This window comes from Podarcis bocagei (genome assembly GCF_964188305.1).
Source record: "Podarcis bocagei genome assembly, chromosome: 1".
Classification (NCBI taxonomy): Eukaryota; Metazoa; Chordata; class Lepidosauria; order Squamata; family Lacertidae; genus Podarcis; species Podarcis bocagei.
In genome coordinates, this window is record NC_138125.1 from 20,881,858 (window position 1) to 20,909,185 (window position 27,328).

Below are 27,328 nucleotides of genomic sequence, written 5' to 3' on the forward strand. Positions count from 1 at the left end.
TTGTGAGCAGAAAGATGGAAATCTGAAGTGAGGTGAAATTTCCTAGAAGAGGGTGTGGCTGGTGGTTCCTGAACAAGAGCACACCTGGAGCGAAATGAGGAAAAACAGCAACACTCTGCTGTCCCTTTGCATTTCACTGCTGAACTAATCACCCTTTTCTCCAATCTGCTGCAGTAACAAAATAAATGATGGACTTCCAGTTTAAGCTGCACAAGAGTTTTATTTTGTAGAAGAATGTATTTTACAATACCACACAGCAAATGTCCTGATGATATATTCGTACATATGCACATTTTGGAGAACATTCTTGTTTATTTTGAAGTTCAGCTTGTGTCTAAAATCCTATGCGATTTTAAAATGCACTTGCCCTGTTTTGTTTTGTTTTGAAGAGCCAGAGTTGTGGCTGAGCTGAGCTGAGAGCAGACTGCAGGCTGAGAAGCTGAGACAGAGCCATGCTTGATTTGTGTTTAATTCCTAGGCTTTGACTATGGGAGAAGCAAAGCCTTTTGGGGAGTTAATGCTGTGAGCCCCTCCACCTTAGGCTCAGATTATACATGTGTGCAAATAAATCATATATCCTAAATATGCCATCCCTCATTACAAGGAAACTCAACTCTGGCTAATCCCTCGCCTGGAACCTGTGGGATCTCTCAATGCCCGGAGACTGGGGTGGCATGTGACAATTGCCATCTACATAGCACTTCAGAAACGGCAAAGCATTTCCCATACATTCTCTCAGATCAACCCTGTAAGACAGGGCAGCTTATTATCCACATATTTTAGATGCAGTGAATGGGGGACAGGACTACGACGAAGAGAATTGTGGCTTGCCTAATTCCACGTTGTCAGTGGGTGCAATATTTTAATCAGTTGACTCTCTTATCCCCTACTCTATATCCCTTTCCCCCATATTACAAGGAACTTATGGAGGAGAAACCGCTGACCATTGCCTATGCTAGCTGGGACTAAGGGGATTTTGAATCCAACATTATAATAAGTGCTACAGGTCCACCCACTCCTGCAGCAGTCAATGGCTGCTGTGTCCATGGCACAAATGTGCAAATGTCCCAGGACAAAAGCATGGGGTACATGAGGACAGAATGTCCTAACTTTGCACCAAGACACACTTCCAGGGTTTTTTGCTGTGTATAACTTTCCCAGCCAGGAGCAATGGGGTGCTGTTCTTTGGATGAGCCCTAGAATTTCATTCCAATAATAGCCATGCATATTTTTTCCTGCACAAATATCTCATCTGAATGAGGTCTCTGTGTTGCAGATCTGAATAGTGTAGGTACCAAGAGAAGCAGGATAGCACCAAGGACCAAGATTTGGATCAATGACACACCAAAATCACTCCCTCAGCTTGAGCAATTGCACAAGTTCAAATGACAGAAAAAGGCCCAAGACAGATCACTCCTGGAAGTGCAAATGTATATGTATACAGATTTCAGTCCTAGAAATAAAAATAGCATTTATTTGTTGGCTGGAGCAGGTGGTCAATGCAAACTTTACAGCTGATATCTGTTTTCTCCAAAGTTTCATCAGCAATGAATTAATCCACCAATTAATCCAATGTGGGCACCATATCAAACCCTCTGCTTAAGCCTGCTACATTCAACACTTTATGTGTGTTTTTTCCTTATGGTAACAAGCAAGTGGCGCTATCGCAAATTAACAGCAGACTTTTTCCGGTGGTTTTCGACTGAAAAGGATGTTCGGAGAGTTTCCAGGGTTGTCACTGTCTGGATGGATGGTGCTGCGCTAGGTCTTCTCTGGAGCATTCCACAGTAGACCTCCTTGGATTTCCTTCGGAAGTGTTTGCCTACCAGCACAAACAGAATTGGGTTAAGGCAGCTGTTGCTGAAGCTGCAGTAGGCGGCGATCTGGCTAGCCACGTCATTGGCTTGTTCAGCCCCACAATCGAGAATAACCCCAGTGTGAATCAACGTATCCAAGAACGTGGTGATCTGGAAAGGAAGCCAGCAGACAACGAAGAGAAGAAGGACGAAGAGAACCAAGGCAGTGGCTTTTTTCTCTGTCTGGATAGCTCTGATCTTTTGAAATGTGCTGTTTTGTAAAGCATGGATGATTTGCGCTGTGCAGAAGGTTATGACGCAGAGAGGCATCACAAAGCCCACTGTGTTCAGCAAAGTGTTTGTGATCACTGGCCATTGCACATCTGATGGATAATTCAGAATGCAGGCGGTGACATTGTTTACTTCGTCATCTTCCAACGATCTAAAGAGGAGAGCAGGAGAGCTCAAGAACAGCGCAGAGACCCAAATGGCGAGGCAGTTCCACTTTGCACAAGAAGGCCGGCGCAGGCGTCCCAGAGACATTGTTTTCACCAAGGCCAGGTAGCGATCAATGCTCACCATCACCAGGAAGTAAATGCTGGAGTAAAAGTTCATAGAAACAATGGCATTGACGGCTTTGCAGAGGGGCAGCCCAAACACCCAATGGAAGTTACTGCTTATCGTGATTGCCCAGAAAGGCAAGCCACAGAGGAGGAGGAGGTCAGCGGCTGCTAAGTTTGCCAAGTAAACTTCGGCCACCGTGCAGCGGCTCTTGTGGAAGCAAAAGACACTGAGGATAAAGATGTTCTCCACAATTCCCACCGTGGCAAGAAGCCAGAGGAACACTGGCTGGATTGTGAGCAGCCAGTTCCATTCCTGCGGCCAGCCGCAGGAGGAGTTGTTTGTCGTGTTGTGCCAAACAGACTGGCTCACCCCAGAGTTCCAGGCAGTTGTGACACCATAAAGAGCTGTGTTGTTTTCGGCCATGACAGTGGTCCACGTGGGGGCTGGAAAACAAGGAGGTAAATTTAGACCAGTCTTTGGTGCAATATGCAGAAGCTCAATATGCAATTAAAAACCAAGGGCCAGATTTTTGAAGAAGAGGAGAAGAAGAGTTTGGATTTGATACCCCGCCTTTCACTCCCTTTAAGGAGTCTCAAAGCGGCTAACATTCTCCTTTCCCTTCCTCCCCCACAACAAACACTCTGTGAGGTGAGTGAGGCTGAGAGACTTCAAAGAAGTGTGACTGGCCCAAGGCCACCCAGCAGCTGCATGTGGAGGAGTGGGGAAGCGAACCCGGTTCACCAGATTACGAGACTACCTCTCTTAATCACTACACCAAGCTGGCTTTTGGGGTGCATAATCAACTAGCAGAAGCCAGTGCAAGGATTTCCACCAGTGCAACAGGAGTCCTCCACACACACACCCCGCTGCAGACACCTTGCACCACCCCCAATCTGCTGTGGAAGGCTAGGGGACCCCATCAGAACAGATTGAGGAAAGCGTTGCGTTACAGCCAGGCTGGGCAGCTCATTAAAAAGATGAAAAACTGCTGCTAAGATGAAAGATGCATTTTGTTGCGGGACTGCTAGCGCCGAGACATTTGAGATTGATCAGGGTTTGTAGGCTAGGTCCCCACACGGTGATGTGTTGTGCATAGGTGACACACTCCCAGCCAGCAGTCAATGTCGGAAAGGGACAGGCATCTATCAAAAAGAGAACACTGTGAACAAGCCTTGAGGCAACCTTTTTACATGTACTGCAATGGTCTTCCCTAAGCAGGCTGGCTGGGGCTGATGGAAGCAGCAGTTAACTGAGGGGTGGGAGAAACAGGCCTGGGGGGGGGGAGGCACAAAAATCACTTATGAGACTAATGGGGTGTATGACGTGTGGTGACACACCACCACTGCCACAACGAGATCAAACACAGGAGAAGTGGCTTTCAATTTGAACTTAGCCTGATCTTTTACTCCCCTTCCTTCCCTCTCCCTCCCCTTTTTATGAAGATTACCCGCTTTGGGATCCCACAACTAATTCCCCCCTGGCCTCCTTGCTGGCCAAATTGGACTAATTTAGCCAGCTAGCCCTGGTGATCATCTAATGTTTATTGGATGGATTTCCCTCCTAAATTGATTTTCAAATTCTGAATTTATTGTTATTCATGTTTTATACTGTATTTTATGCTGTTTTCTGTTGCATCAGTTAAGTGTTTTAAATTTGTTGCTAGCCGCCCTGAGCCCAATTTTCTGAACTGAGAAGGGCGGGGTATAAATAAAAATTTTTTATTCTTATACTAATCAGCCTTCTTTATGTGAGAGCTGGACCATAAAGAAGGCTGATCACCGAAGAATTGATGCTTTTGAATTATGGTGCTGGAGGAGACTCTTGAGAGTCCCATGGACTGCAAGAAGATCAAACGTATCCATTCTTAAGGAAATCAGCCCTGAGTGCTCACTGGAAGGACAGATCCTGAAGCTGAGGCTCCAATACTTTGGCCACCTCATGAGAAGAGAAGACTCCCTAGAAAAGACCCTGATGCTGGGAAAGATGGAGGGCACAAGAAGAAGGGGATGACAGAGGACGAGATGGTTGGACAGTGTTCTCGAAGCTACAAACATGAGTCTGACCAAACTGCGGGAGGCAGTGGAAGACAGGAGTGCCTGGTGTGCTCTGGTCCATGGGGTCACAAAGAGTCGGACACGACTAAACGACTAAACAACAATTATTATAATTTATTATGGTAAAGATGTGTGGTAAAGTGATTTTTTTCCCAGGGGGAGGGCAGCACTACAGCTCCTTGCCAAGGGCACAAGGGACCCTAGATATGTCTCTAGATGGGATTTGTGGAACAAAACATACGGAAGACACCATTTTCAGGAAGGCACGCTTGCACATAGCTGTGAATCAAAAGCTGCTGTGCTACAGCCATTTAGCTAACAATGCTGTCACTACTTCTTCCTTCTTTTGGGGAGTGAAACATCCCCCGGATGCTTGCTTTAGGTGGGAGAATGTTAAGTGGCCTTGAGGGCACTTCCTTTCCCTGAAGCTGGAAAGAGAGAGGCATTGCCAGGAAAAATGAATAGCAGGCAGCCAAGTTTTGTGCCCAATTTTGGGTGCAATTCAGAGTTCTGGCCTTAAGCTTTAAAGCCCCAAACAACTGGGGTCCAGATTAGTAGTGGGCCAACTTCACCCATTTAATCCTGCCCATATGCTCTTCTTGAGTGTCCACCATCAGTTAGGTTGGAGCACAAAATGGGCAGGACCTTATTGATGGTGGCCCCAAAGCCACATAATTCCTTTCCAATGGACTTCTGGTTTGCGCCTTCGATTGTGGCATTTAGAAGTCTCTCCACTTCACAGCTGCCCAGAGCTGACAATCTAAATAATTTCATACCTCCAAAGTGCCCCAGAAAAAAATGGGACATCCTGTTTTTTCACAAAGGATCACTGCAGCCATTTTGGGTGCCACGATTTTGGGTTGCACTCTCACTCCGAAAAAGTGCTCCTGGTCAAAATAGTAAAGCAAGTTTCTATTTGCTACCATGCTGCAGTCACATGTGCCTTAAAAAGTGGTATCAAAGGGTGTTAACAGCAACTTGAACTGATTGTCGATATAAGTCTGTCTCTGCCATTAACCAGACAGAAAAGAAAGTACGAGCAGACAGTTAAAAACTGGCAGGCAGAGAGAGGTTTTAGGGAATCACACAGGCTATAAAAGAAACCAGAGAGGACGGATGCAAAGCAGGCAGGGTTACTCTGCTGCTGTTCATTATTGCATGGAAGAGGGAATTACAATAATTGCAGCATTCCTTGCCCTTATTTGACAAGTTTCACCTGCTGAAATTCTGTCTTCTGCACAAATATTAAATGCACAGGATCCCAGGATCCCTTTGCATCTTGTCTCCTCCTAAAACAAACAGATTTACCCAAACATGTAAACAGTCCCAGCAGCTCGCAACACCCCCCCTCCACACTTTTTTCCCTCCTAGTCAAATATTTCAGTTTAATTCCTTTTGGTAACTGGAAAAACTTTGTGGGTTTTTAAACAGTACATAAAACTAAGCGGCACATACTTTTTTTTTAAAAAAAATGCTGCTTACTAAAACTAAAGCCAAAGAAACACATTGCACGCAATCTCTATTGATTTGGGGGCAACTAACAGTGGACAAATTTATTAGTAGCAAAACAAAGACAGCTGTCGTGTGCACGAGATGCTCTCCTCTCTCACCTATTTATGGCAACATAACAAGGACAAAGGAAATGGAAGGAGACTCCTTTGACAGTTCCATGCAGCCCAACTGCATCGACCACGTAATGGCAGGATGCTTTCACACACTAAATATACCAAGAATTGGGCGTGGGATGCAGTCCAGCATTCTGGAAAAGGGCAGGTTTGCCTGGACGTTCCTGCACAGACAATTGAAAACTCTTCACTGGAATGTTTTTGGTAGCTGAGGGATTTTCTCCCCTGATACCTTTAGTTCTTCTGCACACCTCGGGGTTCCCCTAAGATACCCGATAGCTTATTTGTGTGCAAAGTGTGTTGGGTTCAGTGCAAAGATTTCCACTTGCATAACGGTGGTCTCTCCAGAGGCGGAGCTAGCCGCTGTGCACCCAGGGGCGGGACCATGGGGACGGGGGGGGAGCATCCAAGGGGGACGCTGTGGGAAGCGTCCCGGGGGCAAGACACCCATAGGGGCAGAGAGAGCCGCCCATGTGTGGTGGAGTGAGAGGGAGCTGCACCGCTTTGCCAGCAACCTTCCATCATCATCATCATCATCATTATTATTATTATTATTATTATTATTATTATTATTATTAATTTATACCCCACCCATCTGGCTGGGTTTCCCCAGCCACTCTGGGCGGCTTTCAACAGTATATTAAAATACTATAGTCTATTAAACATTAAAAGCTTCCCTAAACAGGGCTGCCTTCAGGTGTCTTCTAAAAATCTGGTAGTTTTTCTCTTTGACATCTGATGAGAGGGTGTTCCACAGGGTGGGTGCCACTACCGAGAAGGCCCTCTGCCTGGTTCCCTGTAACTTGGCTTCTCTCAGCAAGGGAACCACCAGAAGGCCCTCAGCGCTGGACCTCAGTGTCCGGGCAGAAGGATGGGGGTGGAGACGCTCCTTCCCTCTTCCTTTTGACAGCTCGGGGGAGGCTTCCCCCCGGAAGCAGCCCAGGAGCAGGGGGCAACAGTGTGTCACCCCCCGTGACTCCCAAGCCTCCTCTGAGCTGTCAAAAAGAAGGGGGAAGGGGGGAAGGATGCTGGCAAAGTGGCACAGCTCTGGCCCTTCCCTCAATGGCTCGGGGTAGGCTTGGGAGTCACGGGTGGGCAGCACACCAAATGTCACCCCTCTCAGTGATGACACTCAGGGCAGACTGCCCCCACCGCCCCTTCCTCTTCCCCTGGATCTCTCCCTCCCCCATGCTCTCTCCCTCCCTAAATCTGCTCCAGAGAGTTGGGGCAACAGATTTAGGGGACATGTGGGGGGAGAAGAGGCGGGGACAACATCTTGTTGCACAAGCAGAAATCCTTGCGCCGATTGAACATTCATGTACATGGGATACAACCTAAGGTTTTGGGAATATAAGGATTGGTGCCCCAAGAATGAGTTTTTAATTCAGAAGTATAGGATTAACCACATGTGCTCCATTTTGTTACTAATATAGATGACAAATCACCTCTCAGTTTCTATTATCTGTTGTTTCAACATGAGGATGGCTGAAGTGAATTAAGGAGTAACCAGTTTCCACACCAGCAAACAGATATTGCTTTTCTCATTCGATACTTGTCTTCTTTCGTGTGCCTTTTCCCTGTATGTGTTTATATTAAAATTGACAAACACAACCCCAAAAGAAGCAGTTAGAATATAAAAAAGCAAAACAAAACAAGCTGACAGGGAAGGACTCCCAGTCTAACCCCTGTATGTTTACTCAACTCCAGCTGAGTTGTGAGGTTAGTTTTGTTCAGGGCAACCAAAAAAAGCTGCCGACAATGTTAAGTGGAGTGTTCCTGCCATTACATCATTTAAGTGTAGTGAGTCTATAAAAAGCCTGTCCTTTCAACCGTTTGGCAGGGGCAGTTACTGGCTGCTTGTAGTAACAAGTTTTGCGTGCCCAGGCGCCGAGGGCCCGCCGCCCTGACAAGACCACACAAGACAAGGTTCTACGGTTCAAATTGTTGTTGTTGTTTAGTCGTTTAGTCATGTCCGACTCTTCGTGACCCCATGGACCAGAGCACGCCAGGCACTCCTGTCTTCCACTGCCTCCCGCAGCTTGGTCAAACTCATGCTGGTAGCTTCGCGAACACTATCCAACCATCTCATCCTCTGTCATCCCCTTCTCCTTGTGCCCTCCATCTTTCCCGACATCAGGGTCTTTTCCAGGGAGTCTTCTCTTCTCATGATGTGGCCAAAGTATTGTAGCCTCAGCTTAACGATCTGTCCTTCCAATGAGCAAAACACACTGATCTCCCAGGTTCAAATGAGGCCACCATTTTATTGATTACAGATGAAAGGGGTTTATCCCCAGGCATTGGGTGTATCCCAAATCAACCAACCCGCTTGCTGGATGTTTCCAATGGGGTTGATTCTGAGGGAAGGAGGTCCTACGACATACATACAACAAATAGGAGCGACCTCACCAGGATCGCCAGGACCCTGTGGCCCTAGCACCTGCCTGGACGATTGGACAGAAGCACCTTCTCCTGGGTCCCTTCAACAGGATACCCCGTTCCCTTGGAGGGACAGGCAGAGGCCTACAACCTCCCCTCTGATCATGACTAAGGCTCTACCCAATGCCTAATCTGCCCAAGTTGCGACAATTACTATGAGGAGGGCAAAACCCACAGACAGGCTCAATTAGTCTGAAGGATAAATTCCTCATCGGCCCAGAATACAGCAACAGGCAGAACCATAGCAAGGTGGTGGAGTTGAACATGGCAGGAGTGCAGCTTAAATGGCCAACAGCTCATCTTCTCTTGCCCTCGGCCTCCTTCTCCTCCTGCCAGTGCCACCAGCCAGTGGATGCTTCTCCCATCTTTCCCTTATGTGACAGCAGCAGGAGGAGGAACCGTTGACTGTTGAAGACACGCCCGGACTCCTCTTTTTCCTACTGTTGCTGCCACTGGCTGGAGGCTGCTTCCTCACTCTTTGCTCAGCCTTCTCTGCCCCCTGATCGTTCTGTCCATTAGGAGGTGGGGAATGAGCTGGGCTCCTGGGAGTTGGCACCTATGGATGCCTATAGGAGGGGGTTAGACAGATTCATGGAGGATAAGGAGATGGCTGCTTGCCAAGATAGCTATGCGGTACCCACAGTATCTCCATCTGGGAATGACAAATTCTGCTTGGCTTCTCGGAGGCATTTGGCTGGCCACTCTGAAAGAAGGATGTCGGACTAAGTGTCACTTGGCCTCATCCCGCAAGGCTCTTATGATGTTCTTATCAATATTTAGCAAAGAATCCCAATAAAACTAGAGGGTTGCATGAAAAGAATGTCTCTGTGACCCTTATCCAGTAGTCCCATGGAATCAAACTGACAGATAAAGTCTTGTTCAGATGTCTGCTTAACCGACCCGGCATTGTGGGATGGCGTGACACTTAAAATGATCCTCACGCTTCCCGGGGAAATGGATTGCAGCCTGCCCCCAAACTGGCCAATTGCGGGAGGGCTACCTGACTGGCTCTGCCTCTGGGGGTGGACCAGACTGAGCCTGTAGGTCTCACTCTGGTCCACCTCTTGAGTATTTAAATCAGGCCAGTTTCACCTCCTCGCGCAGCTCCTCGTCCCGTCATCCCTGGTCATTGGCCATGCTTGCTGGGGCTGATGGGAGTTGTAGTTCAGCAACATCTGGAGGGCCAAAGGTCCCCAACCTTGTCGTAAGATGGACAGGTCATAGTGGAGAGTTTTGACCAAACGTGATCCACCTGGAGCAGGAACCGGCAAGCCACTCCAGTATCCCTGCCAAGAAAACTCCATGGACAAAGGCAACATATAAAGGTTTAATCCTAGTAGTTCCTTAAAGGCTGCATGCATGCCTTTCATTGTGCCTTCACAGACCTTGCTAGCACAGATCCAGTCTGTATGTAATTAACAGGCTTCGCCTCACTGTTCTGTTTGTTTTTTGTTTCCTGGAGCCATGCCTAGCCATATGGGAGTCCCATTTATCATCACAACAGTTCTGAAAGCTGTTGTGGGGGAGGCAAAGGTCAGTGCACAATTGCGTGCCGACAGCAGCTCAGCCCATCAATACGCTGCACTTCCTGGCATCAGCTAACTGTGGAGGGGATTTCTTTCTGTCCACCTACATTTTTTTTTGGCCCGGATCCCCAGAAAGGAAGCAAGATTTAAAAACTGATCAAAGCATTCAGGCCACACTGGACATTATGGGATATATCTGATAGTAGTTACATTGATATATTTTTTTAAAGGAGTAACAGCAAAAGGTCACCCCAAATCTGAAATAAGACCATGACACAGGAGAAAATGGATCTAATCCCTTTCCCCTCTTGCCATTTCCCCTAAGAAGTTACCACCTAAGCTGCTATAAAGCCAAGAAGAAATCTACTACTTGCACCCACAATAGCCTCCTTTCCAGGGCAAATAGCAGGCTAGAGGGAGGAGGAGGTTAAATTTACAGTGGTACCTCGGGTTAAGTACTTAATTCATTCCGGAAGTCCGTACTTAACCTGAAACTGTTCTTAACCTGAAGCACCACTTTAGCTAATGGGGCCTCCTGCTGCCGCCGCGCCGCCGGAGCCCAATTTCTGTTCTTACCCTGAAGCAACGTTCTTAACCTGAAGCACTATTTCTAGGTTAGCGGAGTATGTAACCTGAAGCGTATGTAACCTGAAGCATATGTAACCTGAGGTACCACTGTATTAGAGGAGTGCAAGAGCTTTGGATGAAGTGGGAGTAATGAGGTGATGTTGGCACACTTGCTATAATGCTTTGCCACAGCAAGGTGGGGGAGGGTGGTATCACAAGCTTGGAATATTACAACTTAAAAGGAGATTTGTGCTGACCCATCTCTCCCAGTTCTGTCTGCTCTGACTGGCAGCAGCTCTCCAGGGAACTGAGCAGAATCCTTTCCCAGCTACTTTTCAGCTGGAAATGCCAGGGGCTGAACCAGGCCTGCTCTGGATTCCTTGCATAGCTTTGCCGCTGCACTGTGGCTTCCTGTTAAATGCTACCTGTTGTTTATTTTCTGACGAGTGTTATTATGGTGTGGAATCAGATCCCCCTCACCTTCTCAAAAAAATAACGATGCAATTTTGTTCATTCTAATCAAGCCAGTATAGGAATGGAATGGATTTTGTTGACTTTCTTTCAGTGCATTTTTCTGGGAGCAATCTCATGATTTGGTGCTTCAAATTTTCAGCTCCATTGCCTGTGCTTTTCTCTCAGCCACTGACACAGACGTGAAGCCACAGGGCTTTTCGAATGATAGATATCAGCATGTTTTCACTCGTTGATAGTCATTCTTTGGGGGCTAAGTAATGTGGATATAACTATAAACACCACAGTGTGAGATGTATCACTCTTCTTCCTCCCACCTCACTTACAAAAGGTTAACAAGGAATCGGAAGCATCATGATGATCAGATTACCCAATACCTGTCTGAGAACAGGTCAAATCTTCTCATGCCAATTCCATTCAATTTAGCAACGTATTCCTAGGAGCTGTGTATTTCCCCATAGTTCAGGCTGGTCCAGGGGATTAATCCACAGCAGGTATCCCTAAGGTAAGATGGCGCCACAGGAAGCATCAAGTAAGTAACTCAGATAAAGTTTGGCAGTAAAAGCCTGGCCTTATCTATTATTACTTGATTAGGATGCCTCTTTATTGACCCACAACATACATGTCTGACACACAGAGAACTCGGGATACCAAAAATGTTACTATGCTACTGAATTGAACCCAGTGCTAGATTTACGTATAAGCTAAACAAGCTATAGCTTAGGGCCCCACTCTCTTGGGGGCCTCCCAAAAAAATTAAAGGAAAAAACCGCTGGATGTACATTTCCAAAATATAAGATAAAAAACAAATAAAACCTACATACAACAACAGTGTTTTGTGTTGTGTAGGCTCCTGTGGTGTAAGTAATGGGCCCTGCCTGCTAGCCTGATCCCTAAAATATCACTGGTAATTATTTCACTATTAATATACTTCTTCTTAATTGTATTTCACTATTAATATACTTCTTAATTGTATATCAGTTCAACAATTACTTTGATAAAATACATATTTTGTTATGTGCAAATGGCTTTAGGTCCATAAATTAGCATACAGCATATATTCAAACACAAAAAACAGCGACAATTTGTTGTTGACAAAGGACAGCTGGACATATAAAGGGCCCCATTACCTTCAGTAGCTTAGGGCCTCATCAAACCTACATCCGGCCCTGATTGAACCTTAACAGCATTATTTAGGCAAAATAAGGAAGGCAGAGCATAGCTACTGTGGGGAAAACATCTGGGACTCACTGAACGGGGGGGAAACAGAATTGGATCATATGTTCTAGGTGGATAAGAACTGATGTTGCAGTTGAAACATTAAAGCTGTGGCAGGCCTTGACTGTAGAAGAATAAAATTATGAAGGAATTAAAGAAAGTTGAAATGGGCGTGAGAAAGAATGAGCAAGTGTAGGTTGGAATTTGAAGATTGTGTTTGCAAGATAACTGTGAGAAAAGGACCGAACAACATGTGTGCAGTTGCGATTGCTTTAAGAGTTAAGGGCGAGGGAAGGCAGTAAAGATAAGAAAGTAGAAGCTAGCTAGTTATGAGGAGATAAGGGAGTTATTAACAGAGTGGTTACAGTTTCACCAATTAAATGATATTTTTAAGATGGATAACCAGAAAGGCTTTAGTTACGAGATATCAAGATTTCAAAAGAGCGGTTAGAAAATAACATTAAATTGTTGTCGAAAATGTACAGTTTGCTCTTTGAGTGGCATACAAAAGATGAAGAGGTTAAATCTGTAATGATACACTGGGCAAAGGATTTGGGACATAATATCCAGATGGCAGACTGGGAAAGGATATGGAAAACAGATTTGAAATTTACGACATGTTGTACGCTGAAAGAAAACTATATGAAAATGATGTACCGGTGGTATTTGACTCCTAGTAAGTTAGCAAGAATGTATAGAACTAGTACAAATACTTGCTAGAAATGTAAAAAAAGAGAAGATACTTTTTATCATATGTGATTGTTTTGTAAGGTAATGAAAGCTTTCTGGGAAATGATATATAATGAAATGAAAAAATGTTAAAAATAACTTTTGTAAAAAACCCCCAGAAGCTTTTCTTTTAGGAATTATTTATGTATGGGACAACAGCCCACGGATATTACTAGCCCAGAGATGGAAAGAAGAAAGATTCCCTACCAGAGAGGAATGGCAAACTAAGCTGATGGACTATGCCGAAATGGCAAAGCTGACTGGAAAGCTCAGGAACCAAGAGGACAAAAACTTTTAAAAAGAATGGGAAAAATTCATAATATACTTAGGACACCATTGCACGCAGATGGAAACATTAGCAGGATTTCAATCTCATTTGTAATGTAACAAATGTTATGGATGATATGGATGTTAGAATTCCTGCTCCATGATTGCAGTCATGGGATTTTTGTCTATCACATGACGGCGTATATTTTGACTCCACAAAGTGGGAAGTGACGGAGACAGGATGTTTGTGTTAGTGTATTCTGTGAAGTGGGACTATTGTCCTTTGTTCTTTCTCTTTGCTGTCTGATGCTAGAGAGAGAGGGAGCCATGTTGCAGTGCTCCGTGTGTGTTTATATGTAAATAAAGTAGATTAGCAAAAATGCTGAGTTGCTGTGAAGACTCTGCGGATCCTTAAGTGTGCCGATGTCTGTTGGCATTGGTCGCTGTGATGTCCGGGCTGAAGATAGCTTTTGAAGCTCCCAAACGATTGACCAGGAGGGAGAGAACATGCCAGTAGGGCATGTGTCTCTGCCAGGGTCCTACTCGAAGTGGAGGACAAGCTCCTGACAATGGATTGATATAAAATATAGATTAAGGAATAATATGCAGTTTCAAATGTTGGCAATAGGACCCATGAAGGGGATGGGGGAAGTCTCGAGATTCAGAGAATCTCCATATATGGATATGGATATGGATTGTTATAAAATTATATTTGTAAAACCAAATAAAAATGTTTAAAAAAGAAAGAAAGTAGAAGCTAGCAGAAGGAAGTATAACTATATATGGACAAGGTTTTCCTATGCTTGTAAATGTATAAATGCCTGTGCTTTTTCATATTTGGTGAGTTGAACAGTGGTTTGAAGATGAGTTGTAGTTAAGGTTTAACCACATTGTCCATGTTTGGACAACACAACAAGCTGCAGTTGATCTAAAAGAGAAACAAAAGCATCCAAACTTGGCCTCATGTCCATGTCAGGGGAGAGGCTAGGGGAAAGCATATGAGCTTGGGGCAAGACTAGGTTCATTCTCATGATGTTGAATCATGGTTTGGATCAGGCATAGGCAAACTCGGCACTCCAGATGTTTTGGGACTACAACTCCCATGATCCCTAGCTAACAGTACCAGTGGTCGGGGATGATGGGAATTGTAGTCCCAAAACATCTGGAGGGCCAAGTTTGCCTATTCCTGGTTTAGATAATCTTAAGGGTTGACGAGATTCATAGTCCTCCTAAGCTGCCCTTTCTTAGCACAATGCTTTCCAGGTGTTGTGGGACAACACCTGCCATCATCCCTGGCCACTGGCCACGCTTGCGAAGGCTCTGCAGTCCTGATGTAGACAATATTGGACTACATGTACCACTGGATTTATTCAGTATAAATGCAATCGTACAATCAGGTTATTGATGGCCTGTAGGTCAGAATGCAACACCATTCACTATTTTGCAGCAAGGATTTCAGAAACCTCTAAGAAAAATAAAGGAGCCTATGCCTCAAACTAGGTTGTTTATGTTCCTGGGTCTTTTCTGGGGTTGTTTTTTTAAAAGAATAAAACAGTCTTGATCCTAATGGAAAGCAACGTCAGCTTCATCTGATGAAAATAATTCCTGATCTCTTTTTAACAAGCAGAATAGTTTTTGCCTGCGTCAGGAAAGAAGCAGTAAACTGCAGAGATGCCACTGGCATCGTCTGATGAAGCTGCCATGCAACTAGCTCAAAAGATAAATTGAATACTGTAGGCAGTGGGTTTCTTGTACAATACAATTATGTGGCTATCCAAATGACCACATAACGTACCTTTCTGACAGCGTGCCAGAAAAATGTCTGCCTGCACCAGAGATCTTTATCAAAGAGGGCAATTTCCCCTGTGACTTGTAGGACTTGTCTGCCTGCCATTTTGCTTCCCTTCACGTCATCCAATTTAATATATTTCTAATGTCTGGAGGAGCGGGGAGTGTCCAAAGGCAGAGGCAGTTCACTCACCCTTTGCAGATACCAAGGATAAGGAAATAAGGAGAGCCCTGTTGGCCTGCCCAGCATCCTCTTTCCTGCAGTGGCCAACTAGATGCTTCTGGGAAGCCCACAAAGATGATGGGAAGACAACAGCCCTCTCCTGCTGTTGTTCCCCAGCAGGCTGCCTCTGATACTTCAGGAAGTACATAGTTATCCTTATAACCTTGCCCTCCATACATTTGTTTCATCGCCTAGTGAAGCCATATACCATATTTTTCCATCTATGACACCCCCTATTTTGGGGGACTCAGATTTAAGAAAATGGGGGGAGGTGGCACAGAGTATAAGACGCCCCCTAATTTTTGACATTATTTTTAGGGGGAAAACCTAGTCTTATACACGGAAAAATATGGTAACTTGGTGGCTTCACCTGATAGGGCTGGATTTGACCCCTGCCCTAATACAAATAAGAATGAATGAGTATGTGTGTGTGTATCTTCCTATATATATAAAAATGTAAGGCTGTCATCACGCATGCCCCATTGGAGGTTTTGTAGTGCCACATCACAGTCCTGGATTTGCATGAATAAATCAGGCTGGCAAGCTGAAAAGTGAACTTAGTTGGATGGGAAGGGAAAGTTCTAGGGATTTAATGGGGGGGGGAGTGGCAGGAGAGATGGAATGAGCTCCAAGTTTTATAGATGGATAGATACACATATGTGTCCTGACTGCATGTAACACTAAGCAAAGCCACTGCCATTTTCCTTAAGTCTCAATTTTTCTCAAATGTCAGGGCCTACTATAGTTACCCTGCAGATTTTTTTAATCAACAGGAGGGGCAGATAATTATCAAGACTATAGCAGTTGAGGAGTGAGAGTTACCTCTTTCCTCCTGAGGAAAACCCCTTCTCTTGCATTGGGAGTAAATACAAAGCATCATTGCGTGGCGATTCCCGCCCCCTCTCACAGATGGAATGAATAAAGACACAGGACACCAGAATTTAGGTTAATGGGCGAAAAATGGCCACAACTTTATTGATTACAGGTAAGAGCGGTATTGGCTTTAGGCATTGGCCCTAACAGACTAACCGGTATAACTGGGAAGGGTTAAGCACCAACAGGGGGAGCCCCCGAGATGCACATCCCTAGGTGCTCCCCGAGGGGTTACCGCTCGGGAGCGCGCTTTAGGCCCTAGCCTCCATAGGTTTCCGACGAGGCGACACCCCCCCCGGAGTCCTTTAACGAACTACCCTTCAACATTTGGGGGAGGTGATGGCGTCCCCCCCCAGTGGCGTAGCGTGGGGGGTGCAGGGGGGGCCGGCCGCACCGGGCGCAACATCTGGGGGTTAGGGTTAGGGGGCGCAAATCCACGGGTTAGGGGGCGCAAATTACTTGCCTTGCCCCGGGTGCTGACAACCCACGCTACGCCACTGCCCCCCAACTCATTTGCATAATACAGTGGTGCCTCACAAGATGAAATTAATCCGTTCCGCGAGTCTCTTTATCTAGTGGTTTTTTCGTCTTGCGAAGCAACCCTATTAGCGGCTTAGCGGATTAGCGCTATTAGCGGTTTAGCGGCTATTAAAGGCTTAGCGGCTTAGCTGCTAAAAGGCTATTAAAGGCTTAGCGGCTTAGAAAAAGGGGGGGAGCAGAAAAAAAATCTCAAGACTCGCAAGACATTTTCGTCTTGCAAAGCAAGCCCATAGGGAAATTCATCCTGCGAAGCGCATTGAAAAACGGAAAACCCTTTCGTCTAGCAGGTTTTCCGTCTTGCGAGGCATTCGTCTTGCGGGGCACCACTGTAATACCCCTGCCAATGCCTAACCGCCAAAACCAAAGGTGTTGTGATGTTTTGCTACGAGGTAGGCGAAAAAACCAAGTGGCTTCCAAAATACAGCCAATTAGCCAAATGTTAAAACTCCTACCAGGCCCCTTGCGGCGACCAGCCGAAGCCCATAGCAAAGTCCAAATGAAAACCTAAAGGGCAGGAGGGTGGGAAACCACAGCTGCTGAAAGAAAAGAAAGGGGCGAGCATGGGGTTCCCCCGACCTTAAATGCCCCCTACTAGTCTCACCCCTGCTGCCAGCCGATTGGCTGGCGCGGTGAATGATGAATGCTAATGAATCCCAGGATTCCCCAAGTCCTGCAGGGCTGCAGCCAGCCCCGCGAGGGTGTGAATGGGGTGTGAGCCCGCAACCCCCCTTCCATATGTCGGGAGTGGCTTTCCTGTAAAGGAGGCCGAATGGAAACAAGGACTGTAAGGCACTTTGTACTGTAAAACATGCTTTAGAAACAGTCCATGATAAAAAGACATGTTCTGAAGTTTTAAAAAAACATGCTTTTCAAGAATGAGCTGAGTAAAAAAGAATGGAACAAAGCAACTTGGGGCTTTGCTTTTTAATACTTAGAACCAGTGCTATTTTTCTAGAAAAAGAGGTGCCGGAATTCACCATGAACACCTCCCTCATTCTCCTAGAATGGCAATGGTGCCCACTTGAGAGGTGCCAGAACAGAGTGAAGCAACCTATGGATCGTGCATCACATATTAGGCTTCTCATCACAAGCTAAGCTGTTAATCACCAGCTTCATAGGGGGAATGAGCTATGCCAAGGTTTCTCTTTTGCAGGATATGACCTACACCACTTTATTGCCTGAAATTGGCAGGGAGCGTGCCCCTTCTCAGTGCAGTTTTGTGAGCATTTTCCCCTGTGCGGCAGGCTGCCCCTTCCCAAATAAGTGCTACTTGATAAGTCATCACATGAAATTAAAAGCCAGAGATAGAAAACCCTCCTTCAGGAGGTGGAGAATGGAGTGGTCAGGTAGACGAAGCAGAATTTTCCGGTTACGACTTGCATTCTTCTGCCAGAGAGATTCAGCTTGTGGCAAAAAGCAGAACAAACATCTGCCTCTTGTTTCCTGCCTAAAGTCACACACGCCAGCCTGTTAGAGTCTCTAAGAGAAAGAATGTTGTCTGTCCTTTGACATCTTCCACTGGCCAGCATTAACCAGAGGGTCTCTATTGTATTCAGCTCCCATTAGTAATCTCAAGCAGAAAGTTACGTTCATTGGTTTGCACAGGTGTGAAGCCTGGTTATGGCTCAGAGGCTTCAGCCCTGGAAGCACCTCAACTCCAAAACAAACTTTCTGAGCAAGACTCCCAATGTTCTCTGCTAAAGAGCCAAGACAACGGTTTGGGTTCTATAACTCAGATAATATTACATTGCCTCCCATTAGCAGTCCACACTCCCCAAAGAGCCTAAAGTTGGAATTTGGGAAAGTATTTGGACACATCTGCCAAGGGGTGGTGTTGACCATTTTTTGTATTGTTCCCGTGTCTTTAATAGCTCCTTGATGTGCACATACAGTGGTACCTCTGGTTACGTACTTAATTCGTTCTGGAGGTCCGTATTTAACCTGAAACTGTTCTTAACCTGAAGCACCACTTTAGCTAATGGGGCCTCCTGCTGCCGCCGCGTGATTTCTGTTCTCATCCTGAAGCAAAGTTCTTAACCCGAGGTACTATTGCTGGGTTAGCGGAGTCTGTAACCTGAAGCATATGTAACCTGAAGCATATGTAACCCGAGGTACCACTATATTGCCAAGTGAGAATGTTTATGTTCATGCATTTAAAAGCTTCCTATGCTGTGCTGACGGGTATGTCCGTAGCAAAAGGAAGAACAAAGAAACAGTGGGGTCACTCAGAGGAGAAGATGGTGAAATGCAAACAGGGGACACAGAAAAGGCTGAACTCCTCAATGCCTTCTTTGCCTCAGTCTTCTCCGATAAAGAAAACAATGCCCGACCTGAAGAGAATTTGGAGCAAATGATTCAGCAGAGGAAACACAGCCCAGAATAACTAAGGAGATAGTACAAGAATACTTGGCTAGTTTAGATGTATTCAAGTCTCCAGGGCCAGATGAACTGCATCCAAGAGTATTAAAAGAACTGGCAGATGTGATCTCAGAACCACTGGCAGTCATCTTTGAGAATTCCTGGAGGACAGGCGAAGTCCCGGCAGACTGGAGGAGGGCAAATGTTGTCCCTATTTTCAAAAAGGGGGAAAGAGAGGACCCAAATAATTATTGCCCAGTCAGTCTGACATCAATAGCAGGGAAGATTCTGGAGCAGATCATTAAGCAAACAGTCTGTGAGCACCTAGAAAGGAATGCTGTGATCACCAATAGTCAGCATGGATTTCTGAAAAATAAGTCATGCCAGACTAACCTGATCTCGTTTTTTGACAGAATTACAAGCCTGGTAGATGAAGGGAACGCAGTGGATGTAGCCTACCTTGATTTCAGCAAGGCATTCGACAAGGTACCCCATGATATTCTTGTAAATAAGCTGGTAAAATGCGGACTTGACTATGCTACCACTCAGTGGATTTGTAACTGGCTGACTGACCGAACCCAAAGGGTGCTCATCAATGGTTCCTCTTCATCCTGGAGAAGAGTGACTAGTGGGGTGCCACAGGGTTCTGTCTTGGGCCCGGTCTTATTCAACATCTTTATCAACGACTTGGATGATGGACTCAAGGGCATCCTGATCAAATTTGCAGATGACACCAAACTGGGAGGGGTGGCTAACACCCCAGAGGACAGGATCACACTTCAAAACGACCTTGACAGATTAGAGAACTGGGCCAAAACAAGCAAGATGAACTTTAACAGGGAGAAATGTAAAGTATTGCACTTGGGCAAAAAAAATGAGAGGCACAAATACAAGATGGGGGACACCTGGCTTGAGAGCAGTACATGTGAAAAGGATCTAGGAGTCTTGGTTGACCACAAACTTGACATGAGCCAACAGTGTGACGCGGCAGCTAAAAAAGCCAATGCAATTCTCGGCTGCATCAGTAGGAGTATAGAATCTAGATCAAGGGAAGTAATAGTGCCACTATATTCTGCTCTGGTCAGACCTCACCTGGAGTACTGTGTCCAGTTCTGGGCACCACAGTTCAAGAAGGACACTGACAAACTGGAACGTGTCCAGAGGAGGGCAACCAAAATGGTCAAAGGCCTGGAAACAATGCCTTATGAGGAACGGCTAAGGGAGCTGGGCATGTTTAGCCTGGAGAAGAGGAGGTTAAGGGGTGATATGATAGCCATGTTCAAATATATAAAAGGATGTCACATAGAGGAGGGAGAAAGGTTGTTTTCTGCTGCTCCAGAGAAGCGGACACGGAGCAATGGATCCAAACTACAAGAAAGAAGATTCCACCTAAACATTAGGAAGAACTTCCTGACAGTAAGAGCTGTTTGACAGTGGAATTTGCTGCCAAGGAGTGTGGTGGAGTCTCCTACTTTGGAGGTCTTTAAGCAGAGGCTTGACAACCATATGTCAGGAGTGCTCTGATGGTGTTTCCTGCTTGGCAGGGGGTTGGACTCAATGGCCCTTGTGGTCTATTCCAACTCTATGATTCTATGATTCTATGATTTTTGCATGTCAAGCTGCTGTTAAGGGCACAAGAGTGAAGTAAAGCAGATTTTCTTCTTTCATTGGTGAATGCTACCTAGGACAGGTGAAAGACTGGCTCACTTGTAAGCATAATTGATTATATTTGCATTCACTTCCAGAATGCAAACATTTGATTGAAAGTGCTATAAGTCACCATGACATCATTTGTCCGGCATGGAGGAGAAAGGAATGGAGATATCTCATCAACAAGTTTCTTTGCAGAGGCTTCTTGGATGCTGTAGAGACTTGACTGCTTCCAAACTGGCCATTTGGGGGAGCGGCGGTGGGGCCAGCGGCTGGGGGGGGGGAGAGAAAAGATTCACATACTTTTCATGAGGCAATTGCAAGGTCACAAGGTGGTTAGATTGGTCTCAACTAGGGCCAGGGCCTTTTCAGTACTGGCCCCGACTTGGTGGAACACTCTGTCACAAGAGACTGTGGGACTTGACATCTTTCCGCCTGGCCTTTGGTTTGGACTCAGTCTGACCCTTATGTTTCCCTCCCCTTATGGTCTTGATTTATGGGCTACTATTAAAATGAGGCTGCATTTTAAATTGCATTTTAACCTGTATTTTAAATTGGGTTTTTTCTTCTTTTTCTTTCACCCCTATCATGTTTTTTACTGTGATTTTATTGGTGTTAGCCACCCTGAGCCCGGCTCTGGCTGGGGCCGGGGGCAGAGTATAAATAAAATTTGTTGTTGTTGTTGTTGTTGTTGTTGTTGTTGTTGTTGTTGTTGTTGTTGTTATTATTATTATTATTATTATTATTATTATTATTATTATTATTACAAAACATTCTGCTCCCATGTTTTCCCTGCTCAACTTCTGGGTTCCCCCTGACCCCCAGGTTCAGAAAATCCAATTTTTTATTATTATTTTACAGAGTGAAACAACTGGTAGAAGTTCTCATTATTGTAAGATCACTCACCCCAATATCATTAATCTCAGCAAGGAGCTAAGTCAGCTCAGCAGCACTCAGCCTGCTCATTGATCAGCCAACTGAAGTGAATGAGCTACTTTTGCTGGAGACAATGTCCTTGAGTTTGCGTAATCCCTACCACCTGTCTCAATACAGTGGTACCTCAGGTTACAGACGCTTCAGGTTTCAGACTCTGCTAACCCAGAAATAGTACCTCAGATTAAGAATTTTGCTTCAGGATGAGAACAGAAATCGTGCTGTGGAGGCGCGGCGGCAGCGGGAGGCCCCATTATCTAAAGTGGTGCTTCAGGTTAAGAACAGTTTCAGGTTAAGAACGGACCTCCAGAAGGAATTAAGTTCTTAACCCGAGGTACCACTGTATCTTGCATTGCTGGGATGTTAAAGTGGACTTGTTGGCACTAATTTCACTGAATGCTCTTAGGCCTGCTGGCGTTTCCACACTTGAGAACATAGGAAGTGCTCTTCCTTATCATTACATCTTCACATCTGGAATTAGGAGAAGAGGCTTCCAGAGCACAACCCGAGGTTTCCAAACAGCACTTTTTGCCTCCTGTGTTTATGAAACATGTTTTGGCTGATTGCGTCAAGTGTTCCTGCTGCAGGCATTTAAGATCGGAGGGGAAAGGAAATTATATTTAATGGGCAGTAACCCAGTTGCCCATTCTGTGGTCTGAGGCTTGTGATGACTTTGGAAAGTGCTTTAATTTTAACTGTGCTTTATGCCATGGGTAGGCAAACTGAAGCCCGGGGGCTGGATCCGGCCCAATCGCCTTCTAAATCCAGTCCACGGACAGTCTGGGAATCAGCGTGTTTTTACATGAGGGTTATTTGTGGGGCCTGCCTGGTGTTTTTACATGAGTAGAAAGTGTGCTTTTATTTAAAATGCATCTCTGGGTTATTTGTGGGGCATAGGAATTCATTCATTTTATTTCCCCCCCCAAAATATAGTCCGGCCCCCCACAAGGTCTGAAGGACTGTGGACCAGCCCCCTGCTGAAAAAGTCTGCTGATCCCTGCTTTATGCAGTAGTTTAATTGCATTGTAGTACTTGTAAATTCTCATTGTGAACTGCTCTGGGATACATTTTTATGGGTAGTATACAAATGGGACTGAAATAAGAAGAACACAGCCCAAGTGAGCCCACCTACAGGAAGTGGAAGCAAGGCCTAATGGCAGGTACCTCAGCAGTCTTTGGGAACTAACAAAATCAGAACACAGCCACCATTAGGACTGGGCAAATCTGTCAATTTCAGTAGCTCTCAGTTTCTCATTTTTCCACCATTCAGTGCTCCACATTTTTACATCCGTTTGTGATATATATTACATACTGATGCAGAAATGAGGAGAACTGAACACACACAATTTATTCAATTTATATACCACCCTTTATCCTCTCTCTTTCTCTCTTCATTGACATTTCAATGAAAGTTTCTCACAAGATATAAATTTTAAAATTAAATTTTGCCCTATATACATTTTTGCAAAGAAATTTCCCCTAATATAATATACTTTTGTATATTAATATTTTCCTACTATTTTTATGCACATTTTATTTCCCTACTATTTTTATGCACATTTTATTTTAGTATATGCATTTTTATACACACTACTTGGCTGGAGACCTGCACTGCAAAATTTACCGACGTGGAAATTTCGAAAGACGGCTGTGTTTCAATTTATTTATTGGTTTGGAAAGTGCAAATTAAGTAGCTTTGCTTTTAAGTGTGAAGTGAAACAATTTTCCCCCTACCCCTGTCCACAGTTTCCATGTGGTTTAAAAATTACCTTTGTGTTTAAAACATACCTTTTGGAAATTTGAATAAAAGTGGGGTTTTGCAGCTTAAAAAAATAAAACCTTTGGGAAGAGATAACTAAATATAAGGACCATATCTCAGTGGCATGGACCATATCTCACATGTTTTGCAGACACAGAGCAGTATCCAGCTAACTCATTCATTCAGTGGAAGAGTTTCCGCTTGTACAATGGAACTTCCCCCACTCGTCTCCCTGCCCTCTGCTGTAGAAGGTTGGAGGAACTCGCAGAACAAATGTTGCTCTGTTGTGCAAGTTGAAATGCTTGCATTGATGGAATGACTTAGGTGGATACCACCTAATCTCCTAACTTCACTGCCCTGGCATCTTCAACTAGGACAATGAAAGTCCCTTCTCAAGCCCTGGAGAACAACAGCCAATCAATGCAGACAGTGTTGAGTTAGGTGTACCAATGTTCTGGCCTGGTATAAGGCTGCCTCTTATATTCCAGTGAGAGTTGAGGCCAATTGAAACTGTCCTCATCAACTGTCTGATTCCAGAATCTCCCAGTTGGGACCAGTAGAATGGACCACCTTGGAAGGTGGTGAACTCTCCACCACTGGAGGTTTTTAAGCAGAGGTTGGATTTTAAACAGGGAATTCTTTAGCTGTGATTGTTGCTTTTCAGGGTGTTGGACTAACTCTGCTGTTCTATGATCCTTTTTGTAATCAAGCTTGAGCACATCTCCCATACTCCCTATAGCAGACAAAGCTGCCAGGAAAACAAACCCTATCTATTTCTTCCTGCAGATTCCCTCAGGAAAGAGAAGCTTTTACGTAGGAGTTTTCCCCCTACATAAAAGGTTATTTGCAGCTTAATAGGTTCTTTGCAGCTGAACATGAATTAGAGATTTAATGGGGCATTTATGTCCACCCCCACCGGGCCAGCCAAAGACATTTCAGTACCTGAGGCGGACCTCCAAAATTATGCCTCCCCACCAAAGAACATGGGAGGCAGGGAAGATCTACATCAGGAACAGAGAAGAGATTGACATCAGGATCTGCTGCCCACGGTGAACCCTGTTGCCTGAGGTGGTTGCTTCATCTTGTCTCATGGGCTCTGTGTCCCCCTCTTTTCATTTCTTTATATCAGTGTGGGATTTTTGTTTGTTTGATTTTGTTTTTCCTTCTAGCAATTAAAAATTGGAGTAGAGAACCTGTGGCCCTTTATTGGACTACAATGCTTACCATCCTGACCATTGACCATGCTGGTGGGAGCTGGAGTTCAACAACATCTGGAGGGCCACAGGTTCTTCATCTTTTAAGTAAATGCTACTTTGCTTGGGACGCGGGTGGCGCTGTGGGTTAAACCACAGAGCCTAGGATTTGCCGATCAGAAGGTTGGCAGTTCGAATCTCCGCGACAGGGTGAGCTCCCATTGCTCTGTCCCTGCTCCTGCCAACCTAGCAGTTCAAAAACACATCAAAGTGCAAGCAGATAAAGAGGTACTGCTCCGGTGGGAAGGTAAACGGCGTTTCCGTGCACTGCTCTGGTTCGCCAGAAGCGGCTTAGTCATGCTGGCCACATGACCTGGAAGCTGTACGCCGACTCCCTCAGCCAATAAAGCAAGATGAGTGCAATTCAGGGAAGGGGAATTATTAGTTAAGGAATGGGACCTGGGGAAAGCTCACAGGACACCTAATGTCCTGAGACCAGGTAGGACTAGTTTCTGTAGATTGCATTGGGGAGCAAGCACCACTGTAATTTGTCACACAGCTGCCCTACACGAAACACGTATGCTGCAGGCAAATGAAGTGATGGTCTGGAGTTCCAGTGCTATTGCTACTGCCCCTGCCGTTAATACTACTACAACTGCAAACTCCATAAAATTTATTAGCCCACCTGCCCAGACACTTCTACTACTAGTAGTACTGCTGCTACTACTACAAACTTGCAAATATATTCATGAAATTTAGTTGCTCACCTGCTCAGACGCATGTACTAGTGCTATTGCCAACTTGCAAATATATTAATAAAACATATTAGTCCACCAACCCAGAGACATTTATATATGCATATACAGAGAAATAAAGTTCTCTACCTAGTTGTCACTTTGTTTCATAACATGTTCTTTTGCATTTTTATTCAGAGCTAAGTTCCAGTGAGGTCAATGAGACTTACTCCCAAGTACGCACGCTAGGGCATTTCTGCTCATGTCTGTTCCCTATGGCACATATCCTACAACAAGGCAATTGCACTAGGAACCAGATAACTGTTGTTTCTTTTCATAACCATAACTGTCTTCTGCAGCCTTTTCAAAGCTAGGATCCATCTTTGCAGCCTGCAACTTGGGAGCCATTTCAATTATTTTTACACTTTTATCTCTCTGTTTTCCTCCTCTTGTCTCTCTCATTTGAAAAAACAAAAAACAAAAGCACAACAAAAGGAAATGGTCCTGGCAATGCTGCAGGCACAACCCATATGGGTCCTGATCCAGCAGTTAAAGATCATCATTCTACATGCATCATCCCAAACATGCGGCAGCTAAAAAAGCCAATGCAATTCTGGGCTGCATCAATAGGAGTATAGCATCTAGATCAAGGGAAGTAATAGTGCCACTGTATTCTGCTCTGGTCAGACCTCACCTGGACCTCACCTGGAGTACTGTGTCCAGTTCTGGGCACCACAGTTCAAGAAGGACACTGACAAACTGGAACGTGTCCAGAGGAGGGCAACCAAAATGGTCAAAGGCCTGGAAACGATGCCTTATGAGGAACGGCTAAGGGAGCTGGGCATGTTTAGCCTGGAGAAGAGGAGGTTAAGGGGTGATATGATAGCCATGTTCAAATATATAAAAGGATGTCACATAGAGGAGGGAGATAAGGTTGTTTTCTGCTGCTCCAGAGAAGCGGACACGGAGCAATGGATCCAAACTACAAGAAAGAAGATTCCACCTAAACATTAGGAAGAACTTCCTGACAATAAGAGCTGTTCGACAGTGGAATTTGCTGCCAAGGAGTGTGGTGGAGTCTCCTACTTTGGAGGTCTTTAAGCAGAGGCTTGACAATCATATGTCAGGAGTGCTCTGATGGTGTTTCCTGCTTGGCAGGGGGTTGGACTCGATGGCCCTTGTGGTCTCTTCCAACTCTAGGATTCTATGATTCTATGAAGGGTCCACAACTCCTTGAAACTGGCTGCCATCACCAGCCAATGACCCATTAGTAGCTAGCAGAGCAATCCTGTGCATGCTTACTCAGAAGTAAGTCCCCCTGTGTTCAGTGGGCCTCACTGCCTTTTACAATCGCGTTTAGAACTGTAACTTTAGCAACCCATGCCTCTGACATTTATGTAACCCACTGGCAAGTCCAGCCTTGGCACCCTAACTTTAATACTATCAAAATCAGCAGTGTGTGCCCATCCATTGTGTCAGAGGCAAAGGGACTGTGTGTGCGTCTGTGTGCATGTTGACTCCCAACAAGTAATTGCATTCATTGATAAAACCTGTCACTGTGATGCAGTAAGTAGAAATAACAAGCCCTTTGGGAACAAAGGGACACCCTGAGGAAAGGCTGTAGCTCAGTGGTACAGCATCTGCTTTGCATGCGCAAGGTCTCCGGTTTGATCCCTGCCATCTCCAGGTAGAGATGTAGAGTGCTCCCTGTCTAAAACCTTCATGGACCCGTGGTCTAACTTGGGATGAGAGAGCTTCCAATGTTTCTAAATAAAGCAGAATTTTTGTAACACAGAAAAAGAAAAGTTCATCAGTAACTGCAACTGGGAGCTAAGAAAACCTTTGGGGAAATTCCACCGTTAACAAAGTTATGAAGTCAGAGAGAAGCAGAAGTACATACCTTTCTAGCAAAGACTTGGGTAGCTCTGGGAGCACTGGGGCTGGCTGCGGAGTGCCTTTGTGAATGTTTCTGAGGAGTTTTCTTGTGGTTTCCGAAGAGTACTGAAGCAGCTCCTCCCTCTGTC

General features: G+C 45.2%; 1 protein-coding gene across 1 annotated transcript; it reads right to left on the reverse strand.

Annotated features, from left to right (window-relative positions):
- Positions 1–369: 369 nt before the first annotated feature.
- Positions 370–27,328, reverse strand: LOC308575478 (B2 bradykinin receptor-like). Its single transcript, XM_081174210.1, has 2 exons — positions 27,205–27,328; positions 370–2,803 (listed from the first exon to the last, which is right to left on the reverse strand). The coding sequence occupies exon 2, from the start codon at positions 2,781–2,783 to the stop codon at positions 1,662–1,664; it is 1,122 nt and encodes a 373-aa protein (XP_081030336.1). The 5' UTR covers positions 2,784–2,803; positions 27,205–27,328; the 3' UTR covers positions 370–1,661.